General features: G+C 35.5%; 2 protein-coding genes across 2 annotated transcripts; both read left to right on the forward strand.

Annotated features, from left to right (window-relative positions):
- Positions 1-6,487: 6,487 nt before the first annotated feature.
- On the forward strand, positions 6,488-11,875 carry LOC145589014 (putative F-box/FBD/LRR-repeat protein At4g00315). The gene is made up of 4 exons (XM_081645591.1): positions 6,488-6,551; positions 10,061-11,130; positions 11,239-11,403; positions 11,540-11,875. Exons 1-4 carry the CDS (start codon positions 6,488-6,490, stop codon positions 11,873-11,875), a joined length of 1,635 nt encoding a protein of 544 aa, XP_081501717.1.
- A 2,232-nt stretch (positions 11,876-14,107) lies between these two features.
- Positions 14,108-21,802, forward strand: LOC145589015 (putative LRR receptor-like serine/threonine-protein kinase At1g07650). Its single transcript, XM_081645592.1, has 24 exons — positions 14,108-14,231; positions 16,211-16,388; positions 16,497-16,568; positions 16,666-16,734; positions 16,828-16,899; positions 17,010-17,081; positions 17,206-17,277; positions 17,422-17,493; positions 17,575-17,646; positions 17,740-17,811; positions 17,919-17,993; positions 18,104-18,175; positions 18,394-18,459; positions 18,567-18,626; positions 18,739-18,780; positions 18,887-18,927; positions 19,116-19,492; positions 19,589-19,784; positions 19,914-20,045; positions 20,142-20,260; positions 20,392-20,602; positions 20,692-20,926; positions 21,073-21,223; positions 21,428-21,802. The coding sequence occupies exons 1-24, from the start codon at positions 14,108-14,110 to the stop codon at positions 21,800-21,802; spliced, it is 3,027 nt and encodes a 1,008-aa protein (XP_081501718.1).
- The last annotated feature ends 120 nt before the right edge of the window (positions 21,803-21,922 follow it).

Here is a 21,922-nt window from a genome sequence, read left to right on the forward strand (position 1 = left end):
TTTTTTTTGAAAACAAGCTGCGAGAATATCATTAAAGCAGATCAATTTCCGCCAAAGTAATCAAGCTTTGGGGAAACGGACCAAGAGAAACAATTTCGTTACAACCTCTAGCATCCCATCTTGCAACATTATGGGCTAGAGTATTACCCGCACGCTTAATATGAGATAACGAAAACGAAATAAAACTAGACGCTAATTTACAAATATCATCAAAAAGCAGGAAAATAGGAGAAAAGCCTACGGACTTAGACAAAATTGCCTTCACAACTGATTCAGCGTCACACTCAAGGTGCACTCTTGTAAACCCCAGCCTTCTAGCTAGCAACAAACCATAGCGACAAGCAGCTGCTTCTGCCAAATCCACCCCCCACCCTGCACTTTCAGCACGTACTGCAGCAGCAAGCAGGTTGCCTTGATCATCTCTCATTACAGCACCCAATCCCGTAGCAGCTCCCACATGAGCATCACAGTTAATTTTTACCACGCCTTCACTTGGACAGCACCAATTGCTAGAGGAGCTACAGACCTGTGGGACAGAATTGCTAACCTTCGTACCATATGCATTACTTTCCCTTACCAAGTTTATCCATCCTTTCGCCACATCCACAGCATTGAATGTTGCTTGCTCGAAAATTGACATATTTCTGCAGTGCCACGAGGCCCAAGCTAGAGCTGCCATAGTAATAAACTCCTCCTTCGACACCTTAGAGGACAGCCACAATAGTCTTTCACAAAAACTACCAGATGGGGCATCCCTTATACTGTCAAAATAGGGGCTGGCAGCCCATATCTCTTTTGCCGCAACACACTCAAATGTGGCGTGAATAATAGATTCCTCATTGGCATTGCATATCGAGCATGTTTTATCTGAGGTGACATGGCGAAAAAATAGACGTTCCTTTACTGCTAGGAAGCCTTTACAGGCTCTCCATAAAAAATGCTTCAATTTTGGGGGGCACTTCAAGGACCAGATCAGTCGCCATACATCATTCACATTGCTATCTTGCTCCACACTAGACTCTCTTTTGCTCAACCAGTATCCAGATTTCACACTATACATCCCATTCTTCGACGGCCACCAATACATTCGATCAAGGGGGCTATTCGGAGATAGGGGAATGGATAGTATTTTGGCAGCATCAACAGCATTAAAATTGCAATTAATCACACTCATATCCCACATTCCACTAGCATGATCAATCAAATCACATACTCTTAGAGACAAGTCACTGGTAGGTGTCGGAGTGGGCACAATAGCTGACGAGCAACCAGGCAGCCATGCATCACTCCATACACTTATAGCACAACCCGTTCCCACCCTCCATTTGAGGCCATCAAGGAGCAGCTCTCTAGTGCCACACATACTCCTCCATGTATAGCTCGGGTCGTAACCACTACTAGCTTCAAGGACATCACAATTTTTAAAGTATCTTGCCTTTAAAATTGTGTGAATAAGAGTACCAGGATTGTGATGCAACCTCCATACCTGTTTCGCAAGTAATGCCTTATTAAAGCATTTTAGGTCCCGGAAACCCAAACCACCACTTGCTTTGGAACGACATAAGAGTTCCCACCTTTGCCAATGCATTTTGCTCGCAGTATCCGTAGAGCCCCACCAAAAGCGCGCAAACATAGAATGGATTTCGTCAATGAGACCCTCAGGTAGCTTGAAAATACTCATCATATAGGTCGGGATTGCTTGGGCCACGGCTTTAATCATCACTTCCTTCCCTGGTCTAGAAAGCAACTTTTCCTTCCACCCTTGTAGTTTTTTCCATATCCGCTCCTTTAATCCTGCAAAAATCGCCTTCTTCGATCTCCCAATTATGGTCGGTAATCCAAGATACTTCTCATGACGTGCCACTTCCCTAACACCCAAAATATCTATAATCTCTTGTCTCCGCGTCGGACACACTTTTTTGCTAAAAACGACCTCAGTCTTGCATAAATTGACATTCTGACCCGAAGCTCTTTCATATTTGCTAATAATATTAGCTATAACCGAGCATTCTTGCACATTTGCTCTAGCCAAAAGTATACTGTCATCTGCAAAAAACAAGTGAGACACTCTAGGAGCAGCCCTGCATATCCTCGCACCATGAATAAGATTACCATTGGCGGCCTTGGATATCAGAGTTGAGAAAGCATCAGCACATAATAAAAATAAGTACGGAGAGATTGGATCACCCTGCCTTAAACCTCTCGAAGGAATCACAGAACCAGACACTTGACCATTAATCTTAAAAGCAAAAGAAACACTTTTAAGACAATTCATCACCCTGTGGATCCAATGAGCCGAAAAACCCAATTTAAACATGACTTGCTCCAAAAAAACCCACTCTACACGATCGTACGCCTTGCTCATATCCAGTTTTAGTGCAATGTTGCCATCTTTACCTTCACCCCCTCGCTTCATATGATGAAAAATTTCGAATGCTACAATGGCATTATCAGTGATAAGCCTCTGCGGGACAAAAGCACTCTGGTTTGGGGAAATAATTTCACCCAAAAAAATTTTCAATTTATTTGCAAGCACTTTCGAGATGATTTTATAAATAACATTGCAGCAACTTATCGGTCTAAATTCCGAAATCAGAGTAGGTTTTTCAATTTTCGGAATTAGAACAATGCAAGTATTATTAATCCCCGAAAGATCAATATTACCCCTCCACCAACTCTGAACATAAGCAATAATATCCACCCCAATAACATGCCAAAATTTTTGAAAAAATAAAGCATGCATACCGTCAGGACCCGGGGCCTTATGTGGATGCATCTGGAACAAAGCCTGTTTCACCTCATCACCTGTCGGCTCACAGTCAAGAACATCATTCATCTCCGGAGTAACCAAAGTATCGAGTCCTTCCATGGCATCTTGAAACCCCGTGGGCGAACTAGTAGCAAAAAGTTTAGAGAAATAGGCAGCAATTAATTTCTCTAAATCGACCCTGCTTTTCTTCCAATCCCCATGCTCATCAAATAGGCCATTAATTCTGTTCCGAGCCTTACGTTGACTAGCTTTATGATGAAAGTACTTTGTATTCTTATCCCCATCTCGCAACTCATTTGCCCGAGCACGTGCAAACCAATAAGACTCCTCCATCAAGTACAAGGAATCAAGTTCTTCGGACAATTTGTTGCATAGCAGCAGTTTTTCACCATCCATGGGACTTTCTTTCAACTCCTTCAAAGATTTTTCAGCTTTTTTAATTTTCTTCTTAATAGAGCCAAAAGTCAGTGTGGCCCAACTAGCCAACCTTTCTCCACAAACAGCAATTTTCTCACGCATACCAAGACCCCCTGCCTCGTCCCACGCACCTTTGACCACTTCCCCACACCCATCATCAGAGAGCCAAAAATGCTCGAATTTATACGCCATGTTAAAATGTTCATTCGGACCTTGCACCTCTGTTGTTAACACAATTGGAGCGTGATCGGGCTTTAAGATTGGTAGATGCCGCACCTCAATTTCAGGGAACAAATCACACCATCCACTATCCGCAAGAAATCGATCAAGGCACTCCCGGATAAAAGTTGCCATCGAATTACCCCTCTCCCAAGTGAAAATACTCCCCTTATACCCCAAATCCCGTAATTCACATCTATCAATTGCTTCTCGAAAGGCATCCATCAACCTCTCACTCCGCGGAACACCTCCCTCCTTCTCCGACATACTCACAATCTCATTAAAATCCCCGAACATAACACAAGGAAGTTGATTAGCAGCTTTAATTTGGGACATAAGAGACCACGTCTGATGTTTATTTGCTTGTTCTGGCCACCCATAAATACCTATAGCTCTCCATAAAGGAACATTATTTGCATCGGAAATATGGGCACAAACATGATGGATTGAATAAGAGACAATTGCAAGATTTACATCCTTCCACCATAGCCCAATCCCGCCAGACCTCCCAGTACTCCTTAGACAGAAACCATTCGTGTAACCACAACGATTTTTTATTTTATTAAGAATTTTTTCATCTAACATAGTCTCCATTACAAAGACAATATTCGGCCTTTCCCTCCAACATAAATCTTGGAGGGTCCTAACTGCACGCGGGTTGCCAAGCCCGTGGCAGTTCCAGCTTAAAATTTTCATTGTTTTTCGAGGGCTTGGTCAATACCAAGACCCTCTACTTTAGGTACAGAATTAACAGAAGAAATACCACTAATGTCAAGCTTCAATTTCTTTTCAGAAAATTTGGCAGTAGCATCTTTAGGTACCTCCACAATAGAATCAGCACTCCTCTTTTTTGATATAAGCTTGTCATCACTACTCTCTGTCACATCCATATCCGAGACACCATCTTTGCGGATCCACTTTCGAACTCTTGTAGTTGTACCCGCCATCACCCCAGGCTCCCCAACATGCACCACCACCCCATCCCTCACCACATTCTGACTCTCGACAACAATAGAAGTGACATCCTCAACATGTTCTGCCCCCCTTGCTTGTACCGCAGTTGGTCGTAGCACCATTTTCCCATTGCCTTCATCAGCCACAGCCATGAGCGACACAGTCCGTGGCTTTGGTATAATTGCAGAGGTCGTGTTTGGCGACGAAAACAACAATTTCCTTGCTGCACTAGGTGGCCCCAATCGAATGGCAGAAGGGTCATTATAATCAGACCTAGGCAATCTGTTCTTCTTTGCTAAGCACTCCATCCATTTTTTCTCCAACTCCCTCTCCTTAGCAGGCACCTTCGAACGATGAGGGGAAGCCGTCAAGAACGGGCCATATTGGAACACGATTGGCGACTCATTACTGCAGTTGTCCTTCTCCTCACAATCTTTATCATTGTGCCCAATTCGGCCACAATAATAGCAAAAATCTCCTAGGCGTTCATATTTGAAGCCAATCCATTTGGTTTTCCCGGAGTCAATAGCAATCTTTATCCCCCTTCGCAAGGGTTTTTTGATATTCACCAAGACTTGACTCGCATATACTCATCCCACCCAAGAGGGTCGGATTCATCCACCTCTAGACACTCTCCAATGCAGTCACCAACTTCCCTAGCAAACCAAGAAGAACGTCGACCAAACGGAACATCAAGAATTCGAATCCAGAAGGGGCATGTGTCGAAGCTGATTTCTGAAGGTTGTTCATCAGCGCAAATCTCCTTCAGAAGCAGGGTCTGATTGTCAAAAGCCCAAGGTCTCCCATCTAATACCTTCCTCCTATCATCAGCATTGAAAAATTGAAAGATAAAAAGGTTTGTTTCGACAGACCTTATCGCCACATTACCATCAATTCTCCAGAGATTTTTCAGCACACGCTTCATTGCATCAATGTTAAAGGATTTCTTGGTGAGCAATTTACCTACCAAAGACAAAGCAAGCTTCTGCTGTGAGCTTTCCTCGTCCTCCATTGCACTCGACTCACCAAGGACAAAATTTTCTTCCTCAGTCAGTTTCAGATTATCCCACTCCTTAATCAATTGGTCCTCCATATCACAAGATTCCCGACAATAAAAGAAATTGGTTGAATTGTAAAGGTTATTCAGAGATTAATGGCACAGAAATTTTTGGAAACGAAAGCACGGAACCCTAGAGAGAATTTTCAACCCTACGCGAGGGACTTCTTTTTGAAAAGTCTTTTTAATCAACAATAATCCAAAATTAATGATATCAGATTTTAATTCATGTCATGCTATTTAAAAATTTCCCACTTACACTCAATAAGTCAATAATGTCATCATCCTTTTTTTTTTGTTTTTGTTTTTGTTTTTTTTTTTTTTTTTTTTTTTTTTTTTTTGTGTTTTACCATTGTTTTTACTCCTTAATTCTTTAACTGATTTAACTTTGGAAAAATTCCATCCCCGCCTAAGTTCAATGATTTAACATTTTTTTTTTACTAAAGCAAATTTAATTGGATTACACATGTTCCTAAAAAATACATATTCCCAATGAACTACTCCTTCATTTTTATTTTTTCCTTCCTATCAAATCTTGAATATTATCTTTATAATGGCAAAGAGCCAAAGATGATTAAATGGCAGTTGGTTGTAATGCGATAGAGGACATATGTTTATGAGGAGAAAATACAAGTTAATTTCGTATATTTATAAAACTTGTTTTATATTAAGGGTAATTTTGTAAATTTAGCAGCCACATCAAGAGGAATTTTGTAAGTTTAGGAGTCACACCCCCTTTCTCTCCCCTCTATCTGATCACCACTTTACAACCACTAGTAGCACCTGCCGCACCACTGGACGACCATTAGCTTCACTAATCGACCACCGTACAACCACGAGCACCACCAGCCGACCACCACATCACCATTAGCACCACCATTGGACCGCCGCACCACCGTGAGCACCACTCGCATGAGCAAATCCCTTTCTCCAAGGGGTTAGGATGGGCTTACTTTACATAATTTGCTACTACGGTGTTTTTTGTCTGGCTGGCCGATCGGGCGATGTAGAGCCGCGAAGGTGGTCCATCATGGGTATGGCCATGGGAGGGGAGGAGAGAGAAGGAAATAATGGCCATTAGAGTGGAGGAGAGAGAAGGAAATAATGTCCATATGACGCGAAGAGAGAGAAAAGGTAATATAAACATATTTTATTATTACGGGAAATTAATTGGGTTTTGCTCATTTTTGAGTTTTATGAATGAGGGATTGAGGGGTGTCTTAATTTAAGGTTTGGAATATTTTCGCTTTCAATTGATTTTATTTTTCCTTGTACAAATAAAAAAAAAAAATACTTTTTTAATTCTTTTTTGGTTTGTTTGGGCATTAAGGCCCCATTCATTTCACCTTATTTTTGCTAAACTAATATTATTTTTACTGAATTGAAATTATTTTTATTGAACTTAATTATTTTTACTTAATTGAAATTAATTTTATTGAACTGAAATTATTTTTATTGAATTGAAATTATATTAACCGATATTTTATTATATTTCTTCTTTAAGTTTACTGATTTTTGCTAAACTGGAATTATTTTTGCTGAACTGAAATTATTTTTACTGAACTGAAATTAATTTTACTAAATTGAAATTATTTTTACTGAATATTATTTTTTTTAAGGTGAGGTGAACAGGGCCTATACCTTCTATTTTATATAAAGTTATGCTACATTAGTTTGACTAGTTGAAGAATTGAAGGAAGTCCAAAGGAGGTAGATTTGTGGTTCTATAATACTCCATCTATCCCTATTTTTTTACCCGAATTTTCACGATTTTCAAGATATGTGTTAAAACATTTATATGATCTCCATTTTCATACATGTAAAAATTATAAAAAGTTGATATTAAAGATATATATATATATATATATATATATATTAAAGATTCCATATGACTATATTAACTCTTGTAGAATAACAAGAATTCATGGTCAAACTTTTAAAAGTTTGCTAGACTTTTGGCAATGGCCAATGGGGAAAAAAAATATAGAAATAGAGGGAGTATTGTGTACAAATTACAAATTCAGTCTTATAAGGAAAAATATATCAATGGAATCTTATACGGAGTAAGATTTATATTAACGTGTATTACGATTATTACCTAACATATACTTCGTATGTAATTTTCATAATTTTTTCATTACAGAATTAAATTAAAGATATTTAGGCCCTGTTCACTTCACCTTAAAAAAATAATATTAAGTAAAAATAAGTTCAGTTCAGTAAAATTAATTTCAGTTCAGTAAAAATAATTTCAGTTCAGTAAAATTCAGTTATCTTAAAGAAGAATTATAATAGAAAATCAGTAAAAATAATTTCAGTTCAGCAACAATAATTTAAGTTCAGTAAAAATAATTTAAGTTCAGCAAATATAATTTTGTTTCAGTAAAAATAATTTCAGTTCAGCAAAAATAAGGTGAAGTGAACGGGGTCTTAACCATATAAATTACACAAAAAATAATAATCAAGTACTACTTATGAGATGAACTTATTTTATTAGATTTAATTTGAAATAAGTACGGCTCGTAATACTCCATAGTAATAGACAGTAATAAGGTAATGAAACATAGATATCGGTGAAAGTAATCCTTTAAACAATGCAAAAGTCAAAGCAGAACACTCATAAAAATAAAATGGAGTATCTAAACGAGGTGACATTTATTTGTTTATGGGTTTTTCTACATAGCACCCTTGAGTTTTTGAGTTTTCTATCTTGTACCCTCCCAAATTCAAATTTCTACAAGGTAACCTTGAGTTATTAGTTTGTTTTACATTATACCCTTAAGTTTTTGGATTTTTCTATATGGTACCCTTGAGTTGTAAAATAAATGACTCTAAATTAATTTGATTCAAGCCAACACCATCTAAACGACTTATTTAGTATCTTCAAAGACACAACTACCATGTTTATTGCAAAAAAAAAGGACTAACAACTTGAGTCCCCTCTAAAACAAGCTCTTTTAGTTAAGTAGGAGCAAAAAAAATTCTTATCTTCCATCTCAAACAATCATACAAAACTTCCATTAAATAACGAATAATGAAGATTGGTGATTTCTCCATCGAATATAAATATAGAAGTGGTAAATAGATCATTTAGATGGTGTCGATTTGAGTCAAATTAAGTTAGAGTTATTTATTTTACAACACAAGTGTGTACTATGTAGAAAAACCCAAAAACTCAAGGGCACCTTGTAGAACTTTGGATTTTGAAGGGTACAATGTAGAAAACCCAATAACGCAGGGGTACCACGTATAAAAACCCTTTGTTTTATTTACTACATTTATTTCATATTATTTGTAACGATTTGACATAAAGTAGAGAGGAAAAACGTCTAATTATGGCAAATAATATGAAATGGAGATAATATTTATTTATTTTTTGACTTAGAGGTGAAATTTATTTTTAAATATTTTAAAAAAAATAAATAAGAAGTGAAATAAACATTGCCTTTAAAAATTTAAATACGTCGAGAAGCAAAAAAAAGTAGTAGTACGTAAAAGGGTTTGCAAATACACTCTGGTTTTCTCCCGCTATCAGCAGCCATGGTAATTTTCTCTCCTCACTCCCAACTCAATTTTCTTGTACTGTATTTTCGATCAACTAAAAAAATTAGGGTTTGTTATTAATTCTGAGTTGCAAATTTGGGTTTGTACTTATTAATATGAATCTTTCTTCCATTAATTTATTCAATCATAATGATTTTGTTGATTATTATAAAACCCTAATTAAATCTGACATTTTGAGTAGTAACTTTAGGATTCGTTATAAATTTCGTGATCATTGATTTCATTTCAGTAATTTTAATTTTCTTTGATACAACAATCTATACATTACGAATTCAGAATGATATATATACGTGAATTTGGGTTTAAAAATTAATGTTCTTGTTCATGGGATGTTTAAATTTGCATTTACTATATAATTTGCTAGAGGAAAAGTGTGATAATTTATCTTTTTTTTTTTTTTTTTTTTTTTTCTTTTAGGCTAATTCGGATTCGATATCAGTTTCCAAATTATTCTCTGATTGTTATTGTGAATGTGTGATTAAATCAAATAATCTTCTGATTGTTATTGTGAATTTGTGATTAAATGCACTTTCCAAATTAGTATATATCAGTCAAAGCAATTTATAATAATTCCATAATTTAGGGAAGTCTGAGATTATGTTACGTTATAGCGCAAATTAAATCGTTCACCTGACCAAGAATGACAAACTATGTTTTCGGCGTTGAATTATATTTTGCCAAGATGAAAAGAATCACCGATCATGTTCTTTTGATTATGAACTATATGTTCGGATTTGTGTCTTAAGGTTGAAGATTATGTTCTTGTTCTTTTAACTATGATCTTCTCAATTGGACTTTTTTATTTTAAAAAATGAATATAAATGGAACTTGTTCTTTGGGTGTAGTTGAACTTTATATATGTTCATTTCTTTTTCTTTTGGATATACTTGTATGTTTTTTTATGCATGCATTGAGATTAGACCATGTCCATTGCCCACCATTATTTTTGAGTGTATTACATGTTCTTTATATCTTTTAGGTTTATGTTCTTTGGTTTAAACGCTTATATTGTGAATCTAGGCCCACAAATTAATAATTGACACAATATCCTCTAATTTTTATTGTTGATCTCTATTCAGAGATCAAGTTTATGTATGTGTTTGAGTACAAAACCCTGTCTGATTACTGTACCACTATAATTTTCTCACAGGAAGTGCAAAATCGCAACGTTAGAACAAGGGTAGATAGGCTCACCAGTTTACCTGATGATTTGTTGATTAAGATTCTATCTCTGCTTCCTACCAAGGATGCAGCTTCTCTGTCTGTCATCTCTAAGCGAATAAGGAGGGTTTTCCCTTTAATTACAAGCCTCGATTTCGACGGTTTACCTACATCACATTGTTTGAAAGCATTGAAACACCCATCTGCAATTCAGCGTTTGCCCACTTTTGTCACCTTTGTCAATACTGTCCTCCAACAATATCGTTCTCAGCATCTCAAAAGGTTTAGACTTCATATCAGCAGAGCAGGCCGTGTGAACCCGTACTCTAATGGTTGTCGCCATCTCCTTGACTTGAAGTTCACACATCTTAAAAAATGGATCTCTTTTCCATTGACTTTTTCTGGCCTTAGGGAGCTGGACCTCTGCATTCTGGTGAAGAAACCAGATAAAGCTCAGTTGCCCCCGGCTATATTCACATGTGAAACATTGGAGGTGTTGAAGCTTCAGGTTAACATTGGTCTTGATCAAGTAATCACTATGCCAGTTTATCGACTTCCAAACTTGAAACAACTACTCTTGCTCACTTCATTCATTCCTGATGATGACCTTCTGCCCAGGCTAGTTTCAAGCTGCCCCTCACTTGAAGACCTCACATTTCAAGCCTTACCAAACCATATCCACAACACATCTATCTATCCAACTTCCCTTCGGAGATTGTGTATGTATATGAATAGACTTGAGAGTATTGCGCGTGATTACAATGAGTTGGTGCATTTCAGCTATCCTGATTCGGAGTTCCTTGAATTCATGGATAATTCAAGATGCATGTACTCAATCCCCAAGATTCCTTGTTTTGTTAAAGAAGCACTAACCATCCCTGATATCTTATTACATGAGGAAATTCAGTTTTCTTTTAAGCAGATAAGTACCCTCATCAAACCCTTGTCTTATGTTCAACATTTGTCTTTGCTTGGCTGGTTCTTTCTGGTAAGTCACTCTGATCTAAACTCTGTTTATAGCTAAATTATTTTTTTTGTTATTTTGTGAATCATGCAATTGACCAGCTGGTTGTCAAATGTTCACCTTTGGCTGAAGGGATTTGACTGTGATAACGAAAATGTCCTAACGGATCAACTGCCTGTGTTTCATAATCTGAAGCATCTGGAGCTGTCTTTTTCTGGTGAAAATCACTACTGGGATAAGTTGTTGCTGCCACTTCTTTTCAGTTCGCCCGTCTTAGAAACACTTATTTTACCATGGGTAAGTGCACTGTAAGTGTATGGTTTCGGTATTATTTACACAAGTGCAATGCATCATGTATAGTTAATGTTGCATTAGCTCTTAATCAACTGTAAGCAAATTATGTTTTTGATTGTTGTCTACTAATAATTTGCAGGGGCTTATGAGTTCTGATCCTCGTGAATACTTCGTATACTCTGGATATAAAAGCGAGTTACTGGAGTTGGAACTAGAGTGTTTCAGAGCTGCTCGCGCAATTCCTTCATGTTGCAGGTATCATCTTAAAAGAATAGTGATAAAAGAGTACTATGGATTATTTAACCGGGAAGTAGAAATAACCAAGTTTTTCCTAAGACAAGCATTAGTTTTGGAGGAATTGGTCATATTTCGAGCCCAAGAATCTAGGATTCCAATTCCAGATCAGACGTCGATTGAGACTACATTAAAGAATTATCCAAGAGCCTCAACCACTTGCTCAATTCAAGTATTGTGATCACCATGAATCCGTGATAGTGTACATGTGTATTTTGTGAACGGTTCGAGGATTGTGATCAAGTAGCAAGTAATCTGTTTAGGACAATTACATGTAATGGGAAAACCAAACGCGAAATTCAGTAGTCTACTGTCGAGTTTTAGGTGCAGTACAGTGATCTTAATTACAGAGTACTAGAGAGTAGATCAATGGGAAAACCTCTGTGGCTGGTCTACTGCTTTTAAATTAGGAGAAATGATTATGTCATGCTTGCGTTATGAAGATGTCACTAAGTTGAATCTTAGTTTTCACGTACACAATTTACAGGTTACACTATTTTGACTTCATAATTAAGAAGGGGGTAGAAGTTAAGGTTGGTAGCATCTTGCTTAAGTAGCTAGAATATAAATACAATTTAGGAATTTGCACACATATTATAGAGGAGCATTAATATTCTATTTTATAGTAGAACTAACTTAGATCCCGTGCAACGCACGGTCTTTGCCAAAATAGATATATATGTTTATACATACAATCAATAATACAACTTGAATTTTATTACAACAAAAATATATTATAAAAATCTTAGTTAATCATATCATTTTAATATATATTACAGTATATTAGTTTTTTTTTAAAAAGATATTACCTTATATAAGTTTATTGTGATTTATAAATCCTATTATAAAGGTACATAATTATTTATATGAAAGAAATATGTTACTTTAAAATAGGAAAGATATTTTATATAATAATATACCATAGCAAAAAAATTTAACCAGGAGATGACATGTGTCACTTCCGGTCTCTCTATTAGTATATAGTATTGATATTGATGACCTTTGGCATATAAAGTTATAATGATATATTTTCTCCATTCTTTTTTCTTTTTTCTTTTTTTTTTTTAATAATTTCGATATTTGGAGTTTTAAACTATATTTATCGATAGGCCTCACACGTATACTCCGTATACAAACTATAAATTCTGGGTTTAAAGTATATGGATCATATGATGATACTTTTACGTACTCTTCTTTTCCATGGATCTCATCATCCTTGATGTTTTTTTCTCGTTCTTTTATTTCTTTGCTACTCCAATTCTTATATTTCGTTTTTTATGATTTGAAACTCATGTACGTAGTAAACTAGTAATATGATGAATTTATAACTTGGGAACATTGTTTGAAATACACACTAATTGATAGTTAGATCAAAGCCCTACCAATTTGGGGCATGCACGTAAATTTTTATAATATTAATACTATTTTTCAAAATCAAGTACACAATTGTCAATTATTTGCCTTTGACTTTGATACTTAGCGTTAGAACTTTAGAAGCCTGTTTTGATTTAGATTAGTACGTAATAATATTCTTTATTCTTTAATTTAATAAAAAAAAAATATTTATAGAGCAATCCATATTAGACCTGCAGAAATAATCGAACACGTACATTTTATCCATCAAATCTTAATTAACACCGTTGGATTATGATTAGTATTTTATTATGTGTTACGTATGGAAAATTGTAAGTTATTTAATGTAAGTCATAATGACTAATTTGACAGGTAGAATATGAGCAAATACTACAATCTACGTGATTATTAATCGAATTAGATTATATGTGACTTTCCTTGCCTTATTGGAATTGTAATGAAGCCTCAATTTATTCCAAGGTACTGTATTGTAGCAACACTTAAACACTGTACCCCATATAAGATTTTGCTCAAAAAATCGTTTAAATTAGTACGTGTATAAAGCAAAAGTCAGCAGCTACATATTTATAAAATAAAGTATATATCTAATTTCATTTCACCGGTCAACGTATTATTCGATCTTTGGTTTGCATATACCAATCTACTTTAGGGTTTGTTCGGTTCAGCTTAATTTATGTTCACTTTAGCTTCAATCAGTTCATTTTAGCTTCTAATTTCCTTCTCTAATAAAATATTCATTTTTGTCAGCTCAGTTTAGTAAATGTGAACAGATCCGTATTATTATTAATTATTTTCGACGCAAAAAATAGTAGAACTTGTTTGGCAATTATTTGGAAAAACAAAAAAAAAAAAAAATGACAATTGGGACCTTTGTGAGTTTGTCATATCATATGGTCGTACCTCTTATTCATAATTATGACTAAATAATGATATTTTGGGTGTAATTTTCAAACAATATTCTAGTCTATAAATAAAATTTCTTTGGCAGCGCACAACTTTTAACACAAAAAAGACAGAGAAGTACTCACCTGGAAATTAAATGGCATTATTATCAGGCAGAAATTCCACTTCAAATAGTAGTATGTTCTTTTTCATGTTGCTTCTGCTTGCGCATTTCAGCGCAGCTACAGATGTTTGCGCACCAAACACACCTCCTCAAGAAGGTTAGCTAGCATTTTCACTCATTTCTTCTTTTTTGTATTACTCCCTTTTTTTGAGTTTATTGCTTCATTTCTTCTCATCTTCTTATAGGTTAGGTCTTGTATGTATATTTACAACAACAGGACCCTAACTTAGCTTGTATGTAATTAACTAATTATATAAGTAACAAACAAGTATGGTGGAAAACTCAATTTGTGACTTTGGGATCACGAGTTCAATTCAAGCCCTACCACGTACTTGAGAGTAGGGGATTTCCTTAACTCCTCCCTAGTCTCAACAAGTGTTAAACTCAGCTCCTCTCTACTCTCAAATGTTGACTTGTAGTTTATATTCCATGGGCGAAGTGAGTTTTGATCATATCATGCATGGGGGTATGTCTCTGCATGCATGATGCATGTAGTCTAACTAAGCTATTGACATGTTGACATCATGACATGCATCAATCCAAGTTCAAATAAACTTTTCATTAATATTCATCCAAAGAGAATCGAAGCATATACAAGTCCAATATGATTTCATACTAGATGAATAAATCTATCTTCACTAGGCAAGAACAACCCAGATCGAACGAAGGAGAGTCTGACTCCATGTAAGCTCAGCAAAGTTCTATCCTATAACCAATTGTTGATTCGTGCCCATTAAACTTGTATGTTAGATTTTTAGTCATTTCCTTCTTCTCTTTCATACATGTGGGACAATTAGTCTTAACTCGGGTGTACGTATTGACTTTATTCTCAACTCATACACAGGTTATATGTATCATCTAGTATTTGTCTATTGTGATGTATATACTAATAACACATTGGCAAGTTGCTCTTATCTTATCTTTAATAGTTCAAAAAGGTAGTGCAATTATAACATGCTTCATAAAAAGATTATTGGGGACATTTGAATGAAATGTTTTGATTAATCATTAATAAATTATAATCCAAATTTGAAACGTTATTGTCCTTGAGACTTTTTCAACTTTGTTGAATTGTGTATGAATCAAGAGATGTACCAATGTATAGCTAGTATTCTAAAGGACATTTCAGATCATATAAGACTATTCTAATTTTATAACGAAATTCCTATATATATGCATTTTATTTGGTTTCTGATTAAAGGGAGTATAGTCCCTGGTATGAAATTAATGAATTTAATGTGTACCAAAATTCTGTTTTGTCTGCTACGTTGTATTTGACTGTCATTATCCTTGTAAACCTCTTTTTGGTCATGTAAGAATAAGGCGTTACAACCTAACTGTAAAGGTTGAGACAATGTGGTAACTAATTCTAGATCAAAAGAGGACTATATGTTAGTTTGAATCCTGTTTCAATGTTCCCTCGTATGAACGTATGAAGATAGTTAATGAGCTTAAGACGTCACAAAATTCTTATTTTTCTCCTCTTTGGCCTGTCATATCCCCTATAAACTTACTGTAAGCTATAAGTCATTTAAGAATAGTGTCTGGTGAAAAAAGATAGCAGTCATCAATTACTATTAGTAAATCGGTACGTGTGAATGAACCAGTGTTTTGACCCTGCTGCGATTTCTGAATGCTGTAACAGCAGATGTCTAGAACTTGTGCAATAAAAACATATCTATCAATGCAACAGTGAAATTTAATCTTGATAATGCAGCATGTAAAACATACAGGTCTATAAGTATTTATTACAACTTTTTACGATTTAAGAGGTTGTAGTTAGTGGTAGGATTCTTACATATGCAATGTATATTAATTAGTGCATGATGCTAGAAAAAAAAGTTTCTTTTTTTTGTTTGGAATTTCATACATAATTATGGACAGAACAAAGATACCTATATACAAAGATTGAAAGATGAATTATGCTTTGATAAGGCCTCGTGTGGTTAAGTGGTTGTAAGTTGATACATACGAGGACTAACACAGGCCTTAATGGACAGGGAGGTATGTCCAACTTTCTATACTCTATCTTAAGCTCAGAACGTTGAATAATATGTTACTCCGTATTATATGCAGTGATTGCCCTTCTGGAAGTTGCTAAAGAATTGAAGAAGCCTGACATGAATAACTGTAAAAAGGATCCTTGTGACAAAAACAACACCTGCTGGTTTACAGAAGTTGATCCGAGCAGGCATAGTTATGTCAACCAAGTATCTTGTTCATGCATTGATGGTGTAACACATGTGACAAACATGTAAGAGCAATTATAAGATGCTTAAATAGTGTCTTTCTGATCTTCTTCTTTATCTTGTTAGATTGATTCATTTACTCTTACACAAAGTTTTTCTTTGCTGTAAAACAGTTCATGGAAGGGCCAAAGTCTTAGTGGCGTACTTCCAAGATATCTTGCAAATTTGTCTTACCTAACAACCTTGTAGGAAGACTCTCTCAGTTACACTTTTGTAAGTTTTTTTGCATAATGAATGATGGTATTTATATATGACAATAATCTATTCCTTGTATATTGTTAGAGACCTTTCACGGAGTCTCCTTACTGGAACTATCCCACGAGAATGGACAGCTACAAAGTTGAAATTCTTGTAAGAAACTGGCCATATTAATTTTCATGATCCAATAATGTTTCTGTGTGCTTGAATTCTGATATGCAAAAGGGATGTTGTCTGTTATTGCAGGTCTCTTTTTGCAAATCGCTTGTCAGGACCTATTCCTGATTACTTGGGAAATTTTAGCACCCTTACATATTTGTATGCTATCCTCACTTTTAGTTCCCTTTTCACCACACATTAAACAAGGTTGTGCATGTTTCTTACAATGTTTCATTTCTTTTTTGAACACGCGACACCAAATTATTCAGAAGCCTTGAGAGTAATCAATTCAACGGAACTATTCCTCCTGAACTTGGAAAACTGATCAACTTGAGCAACCTGTAGGTCAAATTTCTACTTATTAAGATATAGTTAAGGTATTTTTTGTAGCATTTACTCTATACTAATACTAGCTACTAAACTTCTTTTGTGTTCTTTGAACTTGCATGTACTCTTGGATGGAAGAACTCTAACTGACAATGCACTTACAGGGTCCTTGCCTGTCGAGTTAAAGAACCTAAATAATTTAACAGAACTGTAAGTATACACTGTCAATTGAGATTAGATGTCTTAGATAAAACACTTATTTCCTTAATTTGATACTTGAGCTCCTTTACCATATAACTTATCATAGACTAACTCATTTTCCGTCTTATAAGTCTAATCTCCCATGTGTTGTAGTCGATTAAGCAGTAACAACTTCAGCGGGCGCTTGCCTGATTTTTTTCAGAGTTGGACAAAACTCCAAGCCCTGTAAGTTTGTTTGTTGAGAACACTAACTCTGCATATGTTCCAGAAAATGATTCTGATCCATCTAAATTATTCTGTTTTCAGAGAAATTCAAGGTAGTGGCTTTGAAGGGCCCATCCCACCTAGTATTTCTCTTCTGAATAATTTACAGGAACTGTAAGTTATCTACACATCCCTATTTATATAGCTTTCTTATACTTCCAAATTAAAGCATACATGTTACTGTATTACTCACATATTTGTCTGCAGGAGAATCACTGATTTGAATGGAGATGGTTCTGAATTTCCACCATTTGAAAATTTGAATGGACTGAATACACTGTGAGTCATTTTTCTTCATATATATACAGAACTAATTCAGAAAATTGAAAATAAAATAAAATTGGAACACAGTATCTTGAGCAAGTACTTTATATTTAATTTCACAGGGTTTTAAGGAGCTGTAACATTACTGGGGTTATCCCTTCATACATCGGACGCAATATGCCACAATTGGTCCAACTGTAGTTCATCTTCCTTTCTTTTTCTTTGTATATACTCCTATGCATCTACTGATCTACTTCTCTGCATTTTAAATATAATTTTTTTTACATTCTTTGTTGCTATATTGCAGGGATCTTAGCTTCAACAAGTTAACAGGCGCCGTTCCAGATAGTTTCCTATATTTGTACTCATTGCGAAAACTGTAAGCAACTACTCTCACATGACTGTACAACTAAAAATATCTAGAAACCTCTTCTACAGCCTAGAAAATGCCCAAGTTGTTCCACAATATTTTCAGCCTAGCTAGAACAAGCTTAATTTCAGTAAAGTTTAGTCCACCATATTTTATATGATCCTGTATAAATTTTTCCTCTAGTGTATTTTTATGTATTAAGCATTTATCTGACTGCTTATGTTTAGGTTTCTGACAAGCAATATGTTAACTGGAACCATTCCCAGCTCGATCACTGACACAGATGACAGTAGGTTTGGGCTTACAACCTTAATGTCACAAATTATTCTTAGATTTAGTTGTGATAGATGCTTTTGTACTTTGGAATCTAATTTTATTATATTTTATTTTTTCCTTTCAGCCATATAGACCTTTCTTACAACAATTTTAATGCTACTTCTCATTGTGATAGATCAACTCTGTAAGTGTACATTAATATCTACATGAATACATCGTCTTGAGGGTATTTTATAACTTTTTGGTATACTTCATTAGTTGAAAACTGATTCATTCTTTCCTTCCTTTCTATTCAGAAACTTGTACAGAAGCAATGCAAGGGACTTCAAAACGAACTTGTAAGTAAATTTTATTTTTTTCCATTTGTTTTACATGTATAATACAAGTTTGTTGAAGCTGATGCATGAATTATGATGTCTTTTTGGTTGCTGAAATCCACAAAAGAGATACAAGCGCATGCCTAACAAACTTGAAATGTTCTAAAGGTAAATGATCTTTTAGTCGCGTCCTTGTTATCTTGAGCTATATAGGAATAAAAGCATGTGACACCTTAATGTCTATGCACCTATCCTGATCTGTCAATAATATAATCATCTGATTTCGTGTGGTTGGAGCAAGGATGAAAGAAGCTGGCTTAGCTTGAGATTCTAATGATAGTTTTCTCATTGTGAAGCTCGGTATTCATTGCATATCAACTGTGGAGGAGAAGAAGCTAGGATTGGAAAAACTACCTTTGAACAAGATAATGAGTCTGATGGTGCAGCTAAATTTGTTCCGAAAAAAGCAGAGTGGGGATACAGCAGTAGCGGAGAGTTCTGGAATCGTAGACTTCCTACTGATCTTTATATAGCAGAAAACAAATCTACACTACAGATGAATGATACAGAGCTTTATAAAGATGCAAGACTTGCTGCTACATCTCTCACTTATTATGGTCGTTGCCTGGCAAAAGGGAACTACACTGTGACACTATACTTTTCTGAGATCGTCTTTGCTGACAACAGTTCGTTTGTGAGTCTTGGGAGACGATTTTTTGATATTTATATCCAGGTTTCTAACAAAAGCATTTACAAATTAAGGAGTATTATTAATTACTTAAAAGTATTCCTGTTTGAGAGCATTTCATAGACATGAATTTTGGTGCAGGAGAAGTTGGTTGCCAAGGACTTTAATATAGAGAAGGAAGCGAATGGAACGAGTAAGGCGCTCATTAAATCTTTTCCACATGTAGCCGTAACCAATTATGTAGAAATTCGCTTCTACTACGCAGGGAAAGGGAGCTGGCAGATCCCGGTAAGAGGCAATTATGGTCCTCTTATCTCAGCTATTTCAGTGGAGTCAGGTGAATATATATGCATGCACACATCGGGATTTCTTTTGATTGACATAATGCTAATGCCTAATATCATTTTCTTCATTCTGTCTGTCTTAATTTAGATATTTAAGCTGTTCGTCGTGTCATTTCTTGTAGAGTTCAACCCTCCTTTTAATTGGAAAATACTCTTATGGATCTTTATTGGGGCTACACTGTGTGTAATCAATATTGTTCTTGGTATACTCTGGTGGAAACGCCGTATGGAATTAATAGCATCAAGGGAACAAGGTAAGTACATGTGTTTGTCCGAAGAAGACTTGCCATTTTATTGTGTGTGTTTAATTTCTGTTAAACATGGTTAAATTGACATTTTTTCTTGATCAGATCTCCTAGGACAAAATCCACAAATAAGTTTATTCACTTACAAACAAATCAAGACTGCTTGTAACAACTTCAGTGCATCTAACAAGATTGGAGAAGGTGGCTTTGGTTGTGTGTACAAGGTCTATCTGCCTATTATTATTCTTTCTTTCTCGCGATAATTTTACTGCTAGAAAATCATTAAGTGTCCTGCATTTTTATTCTTGGACAACTCTATCAAGACTCGAAAATTAAACCTTGTATTTATGTGCAGGGGAAATTGTTGGATGGTACTGATATTGCTGTGAAACAACTTTCTTCAAGATCATCCCAAGGGAACCGAGAATTTGTAAATGAAATTGGTATTATTTCTACCTTATGCCATCCAAATCTTGTAAGACTGTATGGTTGTAGCGTTGATACTAGCCAACTTTTCTTGGTTTATGAATACTTGGAGAACAATGACCTTGGACATGCTTTGTTCGGTATGTACTATGTATATTTGATCCTAGCTAGCTATATACTGTCTGTATCAACACAAGTCGCGTAACATTTTAACTGAATTATGTTACAGAGGAAGGTGGTCACTTGAGATTCGATTGGCCTACTAGGAAAAGGATTTGTGTAGGCATAGCAAGGGGTCTGGCCTTCCTGCACGACGAATCAACAATAAAAATTGTTCATAGAGATATCAAAGCTACAAATGTTTTGCTTGATCGTGACCTTAACCCAAAAATCTCCGACTTTGGATTGGCAAAGCTCAATGAAGAAGATAATACTCATATCAGCACTAGGATTGCAGGAACAATGTAAGTTGTCTAGACCGGACCATCTCATTATATTTCACTATTATGTGACAAAGAAGGCGGATGTTTGTATTTGGTCTTCGTGATTTTTTCATTAAACAAGGCCAACATGTTTATCTGAAATCTTTTGTTATAATTTCGATTTATAGAGGATACATGGCTCCAGAATATGCAATGCGGGGTTACTTAACAGAGAAGGCGGATGTTTACAGCTTTGGGGTTGTCGCGTTAGAAATTGTAGCCGGAAGAAGCAACATGAAGTTTGAACCAAGTGGAGATCTTTTTTGTCTCCTGGATTTGGTAATTCTTTTTTTCTTTTGTTCAGTAACATAGAAATCTTAGCTTATTAAATGCTCCATTTGGAATTATAGTCATTTAAACTATTAACGTGATAACTAAATCTAGATGAGATAGCATGCATGATGCTATTAGGTAAAAGCAATGGTAAGGTCTTTAAGTTTTGGTACATGAAGAGATAAACACGTCTTAAATTTTACTTCCCAGGCTTTTGTTCTTCAACAAAATGGGAAATTGATAGAACTGGTGGATCCAAGATTGGGGACAGATTACAATGAAGACGAAGTGTTAACAATAATTAAGGTTGCATTATTATGCATTAACCCGTCTCCGGCGCTTAGGCCAACAATGTCCAAGGCGTTGAGCATGCTTGAAGGAAACATAGAGGTAGAAGAACTAATTCTAGAGCCAAATAACTCATATGTTCATGAGTGGGTGTATGGATCATCTAAGAGTAGGCAAAGCCAAACAATCGAAACCGATACTCAAAGCCTATTACACTCTCCTAGTGTACCTATGGTCGAGTTATCGACTTCCTCGTCTCTACGTGATCTTTATCCAGTTGATAATTATTCCTATTAAAGCATACATGGACAACCATGAAGAACATTTTTGCTAGACATACGTAGTTTAAAGGACAATCGGACATACTTATATAGATTGTGATCGAAAATATATTGTATACTCATCTATAGAGATATA

The sequence above is a fragment of the Chenopodium album genome, chromosome 17 (genome assembly GCF_948465745.1).
Source record: "Chenopodium album chromosome 17, dcCheAlbu1.1, whole genome shotgun sequence".
Lineage (NCBI taxonomy): Eukaryota > Viridiplantae > Streptophyta > Magnoliopsida > Caryophyllales > Amaranthaceae > Chenopodium > Chenopodium album.